The sequence below is a fragment of the Piliocolobus tephrosceles genome, chromosome 13 (assembly GCF_002776525.5).
Source record: "Piliocolobus tephrosceles isolate RC106 chromosome 13, ASM277652v3, whole genome shotgun sequence".
Taxonomy (NCBI): domain Eukaryota; kingdom Metazoa; phylum Chordata; class Mammalia; order Primates; family Cercopithecidae; genus Piliocolobus; species Piliocolobus tephrosceles.
Genome location: NC_045446.1, coordinates 4,366,535 through 4,381,206, shown reverse-complemented (window position 1 = coordinate 4,381,206; position 14,672 = coordinate 4,366,535). Strand labels below are relative to the sequence as shown.

The following is a 14,672-nucleotide window of genomic DNA, read 5'->3' as shown; positions in this document are numbered from 1 at the left end:
TCACTTGGACTCGGGAAGGGGAACATCACACACTGGGGCCTATCATGGGGAGGGGGGAGGGGGGAGGGATTGCATTGGGGAGTTATACCTGATATAAATGATGAATTGATGGGTGCTGACGAGTTGATGGGTGCAGCACACCAACATGGCACATGTATACATATGTAACAAACCTGCACGTTATGCACATGTACCCTAGAACTTAAAGTATAATAAAAAAAGAAAAAGAAAAAAAAAAAAGAAATGTTTAATGAACAAAAAAAAAAAAAAAAGAAGCAAGTGTCCGTGCTGGGGTTGGTTGAGTCGCGTAAAAATTGCCATGTGGGTAAACTCTTCATTGTCCTCCACTAGGCGGATGCTAGAATCTGTGGACACCGACAAAGGACATTCTCTCATTTGTTCATCCTTTCAAAGAATACTTTGCACACCTACTGTGTGCCGGGCTCTGCTAGGTCCTGATAATATATAGAGAAAAAAACAACGGTCCCTGCTTTCCTGGTGCAGGGAGAATAATAAGCTGTCAGATAACAGATGCGGGAAAGCAGAGGAAGGGGCTGGGAGCAGGGCCAGGGCAGACCCTGGAAAGGTGGTTTCTTAGCAGAAATCTCGGAAACGTGAGTGAGCCAGGAGGGAGGGAGGGTCACAGCTCCCAGAAAACTTGAAGTCCAGCCCAAGAGAATACAGTTAACTCCTGGGAGGAGGATGCCATTAGCCTACGTCTGCTCCATAGTAAGGGGCTCTGTCCCTGGCACACCCCCCACTCTTTCCCCAGCCCACTCCTCCAACTGTTCTAAAGTGGTGGGATGGCAGGTAGGGGCTGCCGCAGTGGTTATCTAAGGGAAAACTGTCCCGCTCTGTTTAGTCCCCAAGCTAAACAGATTTGAGATCTGTTTAACATGGAGGATCTGAGCTGTGATGAGCTTAAAGGGGGAGGGGAATGCTTGATTTTTCAGAAAGCCTGATTTCAGACATAATTGTTCATGTTTAAGAAGCAGGGACGCCGACTTGATTTTCCAGAAAGCCTGATTTCAGACGTAATCATTCATGCTCAAGAAGCAGGGACGCTGAGCCTTGGGAATAGCTTTTGGAAAATGATAGTCTATGTTAGAGGGCGGGGCAGGCAGCCCTGTGGCCCCTGGGCTCTATATGACTATGTGTCTTGGAGGATCCGGGCTGCGATGAGCTTAAACATCTTAAATATCTGCACTCAGGAAGAGCTTCTGGATGGACACTGGAACCACTAATGATGCATGCCATTGGGAAGCAGGTCCCAGGTTGGGTCATTTTTAACCCTTCATGGATGAGTTGTCGTATGTGTATGTGTGCAAGTGTGTGCATGCATGTACTTACTAACTCCATAGGACACAGATCTTTGGATTTTGTCTACATAAGCAAAGGGATTGAAACGACTCGATTAATTTGCTGTTGGCCACTAATGCATTTTGCAAAGACAGGCGGCCACTGTCTGTCACAAAGGCTACTCTGTCTCACGCTCTCCCCTCCTTACGTTTTAAGAGTCAATGCCTTGGGGCCCAACTTTGTTGGACAGCTGGCTCGATTCTGTGCATTTTTCTAGGTCTCCGTGGCTCATGCCATTTTCAGGCATGAATATGAGCCATCAAATTATGACAAAATCGCCTGGAGCCGCCATTCTAGCCAAGGAGGGTGAGGGGAGGTGGAAGGAAAACAAGATGATGAAGCGAATTCCTCTGTAGATAAGGGGTGGTGGATTCTATGGAGAAATACAAAGTCGGGAAGGGGTTTGAGGAGGTAGAGGTATAAAAGAATGAGTGAACGAGGCAGGGTACCGTGGCTCACGCCAGTGATCCCAGCACTGTGGGAGGCCAAGGTGGGCGGATCACCTGAGGTCAGGAATTCAAGACCAGCTTGACCAACATGGTAAAACCCCATCTCTACTAATAATACAAAAGTTAGCCATGACGGGTGCCTGTAATCCCAGCTACTTGGAAGGCTGAGACGGGAGAACTGCTTGAACCCAGGAGGCAGAGGTCGCAGTGAGCCAAGATTATGCCAATGCACTCCAGCCTGGGCAACAGAGTGAAACTCCAAGTGAATAAATGAATCGTGAGTGCATGGTGAGTGGGTAAGTGGGGAACGGGGTAAGCCAATGGGCGAGTGAGCAGGTGGATGAGTGGACAAACAGTTGAGCGAATGAATGAGTATGTGGCTGAATGAACCCCTCACTCTAGCGGAAAAGCCAGGGGAAGGGGCCTGAGCATCTCCTTCAGGGGTACCTGCCAAGGCAGAGTCCTGGAACCCCTGCCCAGGACCTCTCCTGGAGGGCATCTGGGTCAGTCCCCTGCTCCCCAGCGCTGTCGGCCCCTGCCTCAGATCTCTTACCCAACCTCATCGCTTCCACCTGGCAAGGTAGATGGCCCATGTACTGGGAGCACTACATGGTAGGATCCCTGGGAGGGTGCCCCCAGGCATCCTCCTGGATCTCTTTCTGGTGTGAAATAGGGAGCTCTCTCGGCTTCTTCAGTTGAACACCTGTGTGACCAGCTCTGTCACCAGATATGTTTTGTAACTAAAGGCTACTCTGTCATAATATTTCAGGAATGTGCTGTGATTGGCCTTGAGGCAAAGGTCAGTTTCTCTGCATGTGTGTTGTACAGAGAAAAAGCTGTTCAACTATTTTTTCCTGAATAGTAAAAGGGTCCAATATGAGCCCACAGGATACAAAGTGTGTCAGTCCCTTAAATAATCGTCGCCCTTTCCCTACCTATCAACCTATTCCGTGTCACTGCAGAAATCTTAAAAAATAGAGGAAATGGCCGGGCGCGGTGGCTCAAGCCTGTAATCCCAGCACTTTGGGAGGCCGAGATGGGCGGATCACGAGGTCAGGAGTTCGAGACCATCCTGGCTAACATGGTGAAACCCCGTCTCTACTAAAAAATACAAAAAGCTAGCTGGGCGAGGTGGCGGGTGCCTGTAGTCCCAGCTACTCGGGAGGCTGAGGCAGGAGAATGGCGTAAACCTGGGAGGTGGAGCTTGCAGTCAGCTGAGATCCCGCCACTGCACTCCAGCCCGGGCGACAGAGCGAGACTCCGTCTAAAAAAAAAAAAAAAAAATAGAGGAAATGACAAGGCAGAAAATAAAAGCCATCCAATATAGTGTTCCTATATTAATAATATATTTCTTATTATTAATAATAATAAGAAAAGGCTCTGTAGCTAAGCGGTCCAGGCTCTTCATTCCTTTCCACATGTGGCTTTCAGCCCTGGAAAGGTGGCTTTTCTGAACTGAGATGTGCCGTAAAGTAAAATGCACATACCAGATTTCAAATATGTAGTTGGAAAAAAGAGAATGTCCAAGGTCTGATTAATAACTTTTTTTTTTTTTTTTTTTGAGACAGGGTCTCACTCTGTCACCCAGGCTGGAGTGCATTGGTGCAATCATAGCTCGCTGTATCCTCAAACTTCTGGGCTTAGGCAATCTTCCCACCTCCATTTCCCAAGTAGCTGGGATTACAGGCATGCACCGCCATGCCTGGCTCATTTTTCTTTTCTTTTTTAGAAATGGGATCTGACTGTGTTGCCTAGACTGGTCTCTGACTCCTGGCCTCAAGTGATCCTCCACTTCAGCTTCCCAAAGTGCTGGGATTACAAGTGTGAGCCACCATGCCTGGCCAGGAACTTTCATATTGAGGACATGTTGAAATGATATTCTGTGTATAATAGGTTACATAACATAGATTGTTGATTTCCCCTGATTATTGTTACTCTTGTTAGCGTGGGTAGTAGAATCTCAATGACACACGCTCCACAGGGCCCAGTAACGCACTCCTTCATTGTACAGAAACATTGCATCAGGAGGATGTGGTCTTCCACGCCAAACCCAGAGGGCCTTCAAGGTTCCGATTCCCCAGTGCAGGGTTGGGAAGATTCCTCCACTAACTGGTGACGTTCCTGGCTTATTTTCCCATTCATTTCTCCCACAAACGTGGGCCCGGAGTGTACAGCCCACAACTGTCACACACAGTATCCCCCCAAGAGAAACCTGCAGCCCAGAAGCTCGGCTGCAGGACAGAGACCCCCAGCCTGGCAGAGGCCTTGACACAGAACAGAAGTTTGGCACCAAATGATATATACGTGAAGGCACAATGAAATGAACAGCAAGGGTTCAAGGAAAAGGCCATGCATGGCATAACAAAATTCTGGAACATCTTTTATTCCAACCATAGGGTTTCCCAGGAAGGCGTCAGGATCGCCTGCAAAGATAACTGAGGCTCACCGTGGGCCCTGCAGCTGTGGCTTCCTTGACTTTGGGGAAGGGAGGGTGTGATGAGACCCCAGAGGATTCGCTCCGGAGTGGGACGCTTGCTGCAGCCAGTGCCTGTGACATTAGGATCCATCTCAGGCCTTAGACATGGGTCTTTAGGGAAATCAGGGCCTTGGGCGGGTCACTGACACCAGGGGAGTGATGCAGGTTTGGTGCGCTCACGCCCGGCACACACCCCACGGAAGGTGCAGGGATAAGTCTGTGGCTGAGAGCGGCTCTCATGGGGTTTGTGTACTCTCAGCAGTGAGGGGTGCCAACCCATGTCCCAGCTCCACGGCCTTGGGACCTCAAGTCACCTTCAGCCCCTCTGGCCAGAGGACAGGAGAACCAGGACTTGTCCTTCTCTATCAGCAGCTGCATCGTACCTAGGGAGAAAACACACAATCAGGGCAGGGGCTCAGAGGAAGCCATAAGGTCAGCCTCGTCTCTCTGGAGTGGCACGAGCTCAGACAGAGGCTGCCCACCTCTGCGAGGGGGAGGTTCGTGACTCTCGGGAAGTATGCTGGTGAAAGGAAATTGCCAGGCAGTCTGGAACTTTTCTTCTTTCAAGCCCTGGGAAGAAGAATTGAACCAGGGGCGGGCAGCTAGGTGCTCTGTTTGGCAGGGTGGGCAGGTGCTGTCCGGCTGCGGGGAGTCCCACCCTGTCCCCCACGGCAGGGTTTCTGATGGCAATGCACCCATCATCCTGGGGAGGAAGGCTGTGCCTCCTGCAGAGTCCCTGGGGAGGAAGCAGCTGTTTAAGATTTCGTCTACACTTCTTCCCACACCTCCTGAGAAAGGACGCAGGAGGGTGGGTCCCTCATCCATGTGAATGCACTTGCAGATGACTGTAATCACCCTAACAGGGCGACTTAACATTTGTAAAGAGCTTAGCATAGTGCTGGCTGTAGTAAGCACGGAGCAGCTGCTTGTTAAATAAATAAACATAAATAGGGAAAATCCATAGTGTGCCAAGGATGGGAAGGAGAGTAAAGAGTGCAGAAATGAAGCCCGAAAAACTAAGGATGGTGGGCAGAAGGGAACATGAGTGGCTGAAGCCGAGGATGGCAGGAGCAGAGGTGACGGATGCCATCTGAGCTGGACCAGAAAGGCTTCCAGAGGAAGGTGGCCTGGCCAGGCTCTCAGCTACCCCGGGTGAGTTTTAAAGCTCTTGGGATTCTCAGAAGGCAGGCCTTGGGTTCACAAAACACATTATGAATCTGAAAACCCTCCTATGGAAACTGGATGTCCATGAATTCTGTTGGAGGAAAAAAAAAAAAAAATCCGCACCCTCCCCTCCGCCCCAGGCAGAACTTCATGCTTTGGCTGCATTTCCGAGCTTCGGCCGGCGGTTTCCGAGCCCGTGGAGTCCCGCCGTCATGCTGCGGTTGGCCGGCCTCTGCTTGGGCACTGACATCATGCAAGGGAAGGAAATGACAGTGACCCGTCTCCCGCCCACCGTATCTCAGTTGTAAATTCCCCAGGCACGTCTTCCCCGCGGTAATTACAGCCCAAGTTGCTTTTAGGAGGTGATATCATTTACCTGTTTGGCCTCTGTTTCTGTCCTACGCGGGTTGCCCAGCAGCACGGGGCTGGTCTGGGAGTGGGACGGGTGGCCATTGGCGCTCACAATGGCCCTGAGTCATGACTGCTCACTCCTTCCATGCTCCTTTTCCTCCCCTGGGCTGCTCGTGAGTCAACAGCACTTATTAAACCCCTCTGAATGCAGAGATTTGTACTGGGCCAATCGAGGGCCAGGGCAGGCTCAGTGCACCTGGGCTGTGCGGGTGCCGCCACCACCACCAACAGAGAGCAACCCTGGGCACCTGCGTATTTCTATTTTGTAAAAAGAAACCCAGTCTCCTTTCTGCCACCTCTCTAATTCTAGGTGTGTGTGGAATTCATGGAGTGAGCTCTGGTTTGGGGGGTGGGGGTCAGGAGAGCCAGATTGAAAGCCAAGTTGGCTCTCTTGCCGGACCTTAAGCCAAGTACATCACCTCCCCAGGTGTGCGCACCTGTGAAATGGGGACTGAGAAAGCTGGCCTCCCAGGTCCAGGTGACAGTGCAGGTGAGGGCTGCTGAGAAATCTGAGAGCAGTGGTGCTCAACTGGGGCTGGTTTTGTCCCCTGGAGGATATTTGACACCACCAAGAAACATTTTTAGTTGTCACACTGGGGCTGGAGGCAGAGGGTGCTGCTGCCATCTTGTGGGTGGGTAGAGGTCACCAGGGAGCCTGCAAAATGTCCCACACTGCACAAGACAGCTCCCATCGCAGAGGGTGATCCGGCCCCACACATCCACTGTGCTGAGACACCCACTGTGTCCCACCCTAGAGCTCCTTTATTAGGGACTCACCATGGCCAGGCGCTGGGCCTCTTGGTCCTCGCCCACCATCCACTTTTGTAAAGGGAGACACTTCATGCATCACTTTACAAAAGAGGAAATCGAGGCAAACCAAGGCTGTGAGGTTGGTGAATGGGGAGTGAGGTTCCCGTTCCGGCCTGTGGTCTCAGTAACCAGTCCCTGCATCTCCATCATTTGGGGCACCTCGCTCTGCCTCCCTTTGTAAAGCTTGGTATGTTGGACTTCCCACTGAGTTGCAGACAGCATGGCCAGTGCTCTGAGGTATTCTTCCCTGTGGGCGATGCCAACGGGATGGAAATAAAGTACCGTTGAAAAGGGCTCCCCTGTGCTGCCTCCTACCAGGAAGCCACCCTCCTAACAGCTTTGTTGGTCTGCGCTCCTCATCACTTGATGCTTGTATCCTCGGTGACTATTAAAACGCCAGCAAAGTGCTCACTTCGGCGGCACATACACTAAAATTGGAATGATACAGAGAAGATTAGCATGGCCCCCGCGCAAGGATGACCCACAAATTCATGAAGCATTCCATATTTAAAAAAAAAAAAAAAGGTCAGCAAAGACACCTGTATCAGTTGGCGCATGCCATCAAATGACACTGAAGAGCAACACTGTGGCCACACAGGCCAACTGGGAAGCCTGGAGCTTCCCATAACAAAATGCACCATCTAGACAAATTACAGCGGCGTTTTACTAATTCACGAGCAGGGAATTCATCCTCTGCCCACGAAATCTGTACCTGTAGGGTTTTAGTGATGAAAATCACTGAGACAAAAGGAAAACTGGGTGCAGCAGTTTATGGAGAGGCCCCACGTATAAGCAACTAGTGACTGGAGTGGAGAGAGAATCCCAACAGAATGACCCATGGGACACAGGCAAGGACAGGGAGCTAGACAAGGGAATCATCTGTGGAACAAAAAGGACCCTGTAAACTTGTCGTGGCTTGGGAGATATCTCCACTTACAGGAATTATTTTCCCACTCCTATTTTGGGGACTCTTGTTTTTACTTTGTGTCAGTCCCTGAAGTCCCTAGACCCACGAACCCCGGGCAAAGACCACGAGAGGCCTGGAGGCAGAACTGTCCTCTCTGCCCTTGCTTCACAGAGGCCACACTGCATTTTCTCTGCCCTTGTCTGTGGCAGGTCCACACTGTCCACCTCGGAAGACTTGGGGAAGGGGCGAGAGGAAACAATGCGGGGATACTGGAGAGAAAAAAAGAAACATACTGGCAATAGCAAAGAAAGTGGAGTCTTACAGGCAAGCCAAGGCCTTGAGCCTGGCTACAGTAGAAATCACAGAAACCAGAAGTTAAGCACTGTTTCTTGAGTAAAGCCACAGTGGTGCTGTCGGGGAGAGGGTAGGGCCACCCTGCCTAGGAGATGGCCCCTCAGCAGGCAGCCCCCGAGCCCCAGAGCCCTCTGGGGCCAGAAGTGTCACTTCCCAAACCTTTGGGAACACCAGTGTGTCCAGATTTGGCCAAGTATATTTTAACTTTTTGTTGTTGTTGTTGTTGCAAATGGCGCCTCGTAGAGCTCTGGAAGGTCCTTTGCCACTCGAACATAAATGTGAAAAGATAGTACATTAGTATTACACAATGTTGGTTGTTTACCAACAAGGATAAGCGGATGGAATTACATAATCCTCTGTACGTGCGTGTGGGATTCTCCCAGCCCTGGACACTTGAACTTTTAGGGGCAGAGGCTGTGGAGCACTGTTCCTGGCATGGATTTGGCCAGCCTGGGGGCACTTCTCCAAACCCTCTCTCGCTGTCCAAGGTGCAGACAAAGGGTCCTTTAGGGCCACTTAGAGCCCATTGGCACCACCAGCCTGAGAACCAAATAGCCTTCCTGCACCGCCCCAAGTTCAGGGAAGTCACAGACTTGTACCTAAAGGGGGGAGTCCCACTGAGGCACCAGGAAAGGGGCGGTCATGACAAGATGACAGTAGTAGTGACAGCAGTCACCACTGCCGAGCCTGGCAGCTTCAGGCACGCTGAAGACTCCCATGAGAAGGCGGAGGCTCTGAGGCCCAGGAGGTTCTGAGGCCAAGGGGGCTGGCACAAGGTCACAAGGCTGGAAGGTGCCAGAGCTGGAGCTAGAGCCCAGCCCCATCCTAGCTGACTCCAGGTTCCATGCTTGGAACCATGGCATGCTGACGACATTGTGGCCTCGAAAGACAATTTTCTAATCACTTCTGTAGGCCTTGAATGTTCCCAAGTGGCCATTTAACAAGCAATTATTGAGCACTGACTATGTGAACCTGGTAGACAACCCACTGTAAAATGAGATGGAATAAATGAAGTGCTCGTTGAGGTTCAGGCAGGTTCTTTGGGTAGAGAGGAAGGCCTGCATATTTGGGTGGGAAGGGGACAGTGGGGGAGAATCCAGCAGGACTTCCTGCAGGAGGTGCTATCTGATGCACACCATGAAGAACTCATAGGATGTCGGAGGCAGAGGGACACTTTATTTCCACTGGATGTGGTTGCCAGCATGGCCCCGGGGGCTTAACCTGAGTGTGGCTGTCCCCTGGGGACCTGCCTTATTCTCCTTAGGGGAAGAAGACTTGAAGATCTGCAGCGTGCCAGACCCCTGCTAGGTCCGGGGGTAAGAGAGATCAAAGCCACCGTCCCACCCCACTCCCCTGCCCCTCCAGAAAGCAGGACAGCCTCGCCCAGCAGTGGGGAAAGCTCTGCAGGAGCCCCGCCCCACCTCAGAGGATGGGGACTGGTCCTTGGCCTTCCTAAGCCTGGGTGTCCTCTGTAAAATGAGGACCCGCATTCCCACCTTGCAGGTGCAGGGTTAAATGAGACGATACACACTCACGCCCTGCCTGGGGGACGCTGCACGTGCCTGGGCACAGAACAGTAAGCGCTCCGTAAACTGGGGGGACACCGGTAACATCAGTGGGCTCCAGAGAGATGATCGCCCCGGGAGAGACTCCCCCAGGAGCGCGGGCAGCTGGAGGGGGCGGGTCGGCAGGAGCCAGGCAAGCTCCCCGAGGAGGTGAGCGCTGACTGACAGCAGGAGTTTGCCAGGGTGGAGGGAAAGGGGCAGAGATCCAGACTCCAATCTCAGAAGCTTCGCTCCCTGGGAGGCGGAGGTGACCCGCCACAGAAGCGCCTGCCACGCGGGGACTTTATTTCAGGTGGGGCTATATTGAACGTTCCCCCCTTTCATACCCGGTATGAAAACCCTCAAAAAATGCAAAGGGGCACTTTCCCCGGATAAAAATAAAACTTGGAGGGGCCCGCAGGAATGGAATACTTTTTCTTCCTGTGTTTAAATTTCTACGGAAAATCTGACCCGGGCGGCCACCGCCCCTGCCATAGGCGGGCGGAGAGCGCTTATATCTTTAAGGCAAAGGCGGGCCGGCTGGCGTCCAAGTTCCTGACCAGGCGCGGGCCGGCCCGCGGGACCAGCAGCCGGGTGGCGGCGCGATCGGCCCCGAGAGGCTCAGGCGCACCCCGCACCGAGCGCGCGGGCCGGGCGGGCCAGGGCGGCGGGCGGAGCGGGAGGCGGCCACGTCCCCGGCGGGCCTGGGCGCGGGGAGGTCCGGCCCCCTGAGAGCGCGCCGCGAACGCTGCGGTCTCCGCCCGCAGAGGCCGCCAGGGCCGTGGATGGGGAGGGCGCGCCGCCCGGCGGTCCCAGCGCACAGGCGGCCACGATGAGGGTCAACGAGAAGTACTCGACGCTCCCGGCCGAGGACCGCAGCGTCCACATCATCAACATCTGCGCCATCGAGGACATCGGCTACCTGCCGTCCGAGGGCACGGTGAGTGCGGGCGGCCGCGACCCGGGCGGGAGGGCCGCGCACCTGCACCGCGGCGAGGGCGGGAACCGGACGGCGGTGGGGCCTCCCGGGACCCCGGGGGGGTGCCGCACCCTCTGCGCAGGGTTTGCGGCCCCCACCCGCGCACGTGCGTGCCGGGAAGGGCGCGCCGGCCCCAGCCAAGTGCGTGCGCCCAGCCTGTGCTCTGAGCGTTGGGAACGCAGCGCCCACTCAGCCCAGCGCGGCACCGGGCCCCCAGGCATGGCTTGGCCTGGAAGCTCTGCCGCTCCGAAGCTGCCTCGCCCGGGGCTGGAGCTCGGAGCCCAACCAAGAGCTCACAGCTGGCGCCGTGAATGGGACCTTCCCTTTCTGGCTCGCGGCCAGGGGTGCCCATTGGGGCAGCCAGGGGGAGGGTGATGGTGGGGGTCTTGGGCGAAGGCCAAGTTGGTCGCCACTCCACGACGATGGTAGCTACCAGGCCCCACTGCTTCACTACCCTCTGGAGTCAGAGCCCCGGGTCCTCACTTGCCAGAAACGCACATTGCGCCCAGGGCACTGGGCGTGGTACCCTGGCATTGGCACCGAAACTCTCAAAGCCCAGGGTGTCAATCATTGGAGATTGCTTTCTACCCTCGCCCCTGTCTCCCCTGGGCGCCCAGGCCTGGTTCAGGTGGGGGCACTGGTAGGAAGCCAGTCATGTAAGTTGGGGACCCCATCCTGAGGTCCCCAGTATCCCCACTGCCCTCCCCAGGGCCAGACCCAGAGGTCTAGGGAACCTACGTTCTGGGAGGGGGGTGTGGAATTCTCCCAGGAAGGGTTTGGCTTGAAGGATAAAGTTTGCTGGAAGAGGATAGGACAGGGCTGGGGCTGGCTATCTCCTCTTGGGGTGAGGGAAGCTCTCAGCAGCACTTTGTGGGACCTAAGGACAGAACCTCCTTTCTCCCTTCTTCCCCTGCAGACCCCATCAAAGCCCCTCTCCGGTGTCAGGCCCAGCAGGGCTGCTTCAAGCAGGATGGAGATGGCCCTGGCCTATCCCTCTAGTCTCTGGGGCACACAGAGAGGCGGGGAATGAAGCAGGGGCAAAGCTCCTGCTTTGGGTCTCTGTTCCAGCAACAGCAGGGACTCTGGCCTTGGTCAGGCCTTGCACCCTTTGGGTCACAGTGAAGGGGGTTGGCCTGGGGGCATCTCTTCGGGAACTGAGATTGCACAGAGCTGCCAAGAGCACTGGGAACAGGTGTAGATGGAGAGGGAGCCTACCCGTGAGTCACAGGACTGGCCGGAGGAGCTCAGGGATTGCCATTTGATTAAAGCCATGTGCCAGGCCATGCTGGCCCCTGGGCACCCTCAAAGAATGAGACAGAGAAGGCTCCGCCCATCTGGAGCTTACTTAAGAAATGGTGATGGAACTTTACCCGTTATCCACGGCAGTGACAGGGACAGTTCCATAGTGCTAAGCCAGTGCTGTGCCTTAGCTCATGGAACTCTCGCAATGTGTGAGGTAGGTGCTATTACTACAGGCAAGGAAACTGAGGCCCAGAGGGGCAGGTGACCAGCTCCAAGTCACCCACCAGCTGGGAGGACAGTTAGGAAGGGCCCAGGACACAGACCAGGTAGCTGCAGAAAGCCTACCTGAAGAACAAACCTTCTGGAGAAGAAGCTAATTCTACCCCATAACAGGTGGGGACTGTGTCCTTCAAAAACATGGCGCATTCAATGTCCCAAAGGTGGGGCCATGGGGATACCAGCCAGGAGCCAGGGGATGGTAGTGCTGGCCAAGGTGATGGAGAAATGGATGTTCTGGGGGTCGATTGGACAAGACCTGATGGTGAATTGCATGTTCAGTAAGAAATGGAGCCTTCCATGAATAGCCCCCGGTCTCCAGAGTTTTTGTTCCAGGACCCATTGCTTATCCAGACTCAGAAACTATCTGCCTCTTGCAAACCCAGGTGAAGGCCACAAAGTCTGCAAACAGGCAGCTGGGCCCAGATGAGACCATCAGCTCTTAGATTCCACACAATACTTCCATTGCACATACTTTGTTTTGTGAGCTTGGAAGGCTGAATCAGAGGCGCTCGCTGCAGGAGGCAGAGCCTGGGAGCAGCATCTGCCGGTAGATGGCCAGACAGGCTGGAGGCTGCAGCCGTGGAGCAGGGGCCTGTTGGTGCGGGGCAGGCCGCATGGCAGGGAGAGCCTGGGCATCCCTGGCACTACTCAAGCCAACAGTGGTTGCTCAGTCATTACCCTGAGTCACCCAGCGAAGGCGGCTCTGTACACACCAGGGCCAGAGGGCGTGGGCTGCATTTCAAAAGTTCCTATCCCGTTCTCAGGCGTGCAACTCATACATGCACAAGTCAACCACAAGATAAGTTCATCTGATTCAGGCTGCGGTTCCCAGCCTGTGGCTTTTGCCTCTCCTCAGTCCCAAGTTCAAGGGTTGAAATCGCTTCATTGTTTCTGTGCAGTGAGATATAAGAAGAAATGACTTGAAAGCCAGAGGCCAGGTTGGATGCAATTTGTTTCCATTTCCTTCTGTTAATCTTTGAGTGTTTCTACTTTCTTCCTTGAAACTGGTGGCTGTCGTGGCCTGGGATCTGTGTGCCCCGAACAAGCCCAGACACTCCAGAGATACCTGATTTGCTGGTGTCTGCCCAGTATTTCCTGGTTTATCTGCTGTGAGAGATGATCTGCTCATAGATTATACATCATGTCCCATAATCATACATTGATATGTAGTGATCTGATTTTTAACATTTTTTTAGAAGACAAGGGAAGCTTAAAACTGATGTTCCCTTCTTAACTATAATTTGAAAAGTCTCAAAACCAAAAGAAATTTTACAGGTCACTGATTTCATTTAGCCCATTTTCAGAGGAAGTGAACATTGTAGATTCCCTTGAGTGATCAAGATATTTCATATGGATATGAATTCAGTTCCTGGAGCACCAACTCCAGAGACAAGTGGAAGAAACCAATGCCCAGAGCCCCAGGACAGTGGTAAAGGTTAAAGGACATAGGATTCCTTCCCCGTTTCTGCCGTTTTCTTGGAATTTGAGGAAGGGGTTCCTAGAGGCAGGTGTGGACCAGATGTAGGCTGCCGTTTACGGCGCCTGGGACAGGGCTTCCAGGACACTCCTGCCACGAAGGGAACCTTTGTCCTTCACATTTTCCCATGTGGCCTCAGGGAAGTATTTCTCTTCTACCATTTTCCTATCTTCCTTAGGGAGGCACCTTCCAGGAGTACCTCCCTCAGTTATGCAGAAGGAAGTCTTCAAAATACTTTCAGATCATCCACCACATTTTATCCCCATAAGAATCCTGTCACCTAAGTCCAGATGTCTTTGTCAGCATCTCACAGATGAGAAAATGGAGGCTACCAGTTGGGAGTTGTGGTGTTTAAGTTGCTGGCCTGCCTGGGTCTCAGCTTCTGTATCCTTGGATCTGATGGCCACAGCCAGCCACAGCATACGAGACCCAGCCTCTGTTATTCATTCACACATGCCCGCATTCATTCATTCAGCAACCACATATTCAGTGCTGACCATAGAAAAGATGAATAAGAGAGCTGGGTGCCATGGCTCGCACCTCTAATCCCAGCACCTTGGGAGGCCAAGGCTGGCGGATCACCTGAGGTCTAGAGTTCAAGACCAGCCTGGCCGACATGGTGAAACCCCCGTCTCTATTGAAATTATGAACATTAACCAGGCATGGTGGTACGCACCTGTAATCCCAGCTACTTGGGAGGCTAAGGCACAAGAATTGCTTAAACCCAGAAGGTGGAGGTTGCAGTGAGCCGAGATCACACCACTGCGCTCCAGCCTGGGCGACAGAGCAAGAATTCGCCTCAAAAGAAAAGATGAATAAGAAACCCCTTGCCCTCAGCAAAAGTGCACCGAGGGGCTGCTTCCCCCTTTCTTAAGAATGCAGAAACAGAAATGTTCTGAAGCTTTCCCAGGCCTTCGAATTTGGAAGTTATGCACGAAGTCTCACCCACATCCCTCCCACTGCAATTACATCTTTGCCTTTTTTCTCCCGTTATACACAAGAAAGGCACCCACTCCCCTGCTCCGTGGAAGGGCACCATAGAGTGACACGCCACCATGGCGACCGCACTGGTCCTTGTTGTACATTCACCTCCTGACTGTCTCCAAGCCCAGCTCAGGATTGCTCTCCAGACCCTGGGAGCCTCCCAGCTCTTTAGAGTATAGACGGGAGAGAGCCCACACCTTATAAACTAATACCTAAACAGACAAAGCAGCTTATCCA

General features: G+C 53.3%; 1 protein-coding gene, 1 long non-coding RNA gene and 1 other non-coding gene across 6 annotated transcripts in view; 2 read left to right on the top strand and 1 right to left on the bottom strand.

Annotated features, from left to right (window-relative positions):
* ANO1 (anoctamin 1) overlaps positions 1-14,672 on the top strand; it is a 200,898-nt gene that overhangs the window by 81,254 nt on the left and 104,972 nt on the right. For 3 of the 4 annotated variants that reach the window (XM_026448737.1, XM_026448736.1, XM_026448735.1), the window contains exon 1: positions 10,002-10,414. In XM_026448737.1, coding sequence (XP_026304522.1) covers positions 10,307-10,414 — 108 coding nt within the window. In that variant the 5' untranslated portion in view covers positions 10,002-10,306. Of the gene's footprint in view, positions 1-10,001; positions 10,415-14,672 lie in introns of those variants that run through there. The other variant, XM_026448734.1, reaches the window with a different exon arrangement.
* LOC111522236 lies at positions 4,163-7,140 on the bottom strand. Its single transcript, XR_002725204.2, has 2 exons — positions 6,637-7,140; positions 4,163-4,667 (listed from the first exon to the last, which is right to left on the bottom strand). It is a non-coding gene; the product is annotated as an uncharacterized LOC111522236 (long non-coding RNA).
* On the top strand, positions 7,074-7,180 carry LOC111522515. Its single transcript, XR_002725272.2, has one exon. It is a non-coding gene; the product is annotated as a U6 spliceosomal RNA (small nuclear RNA).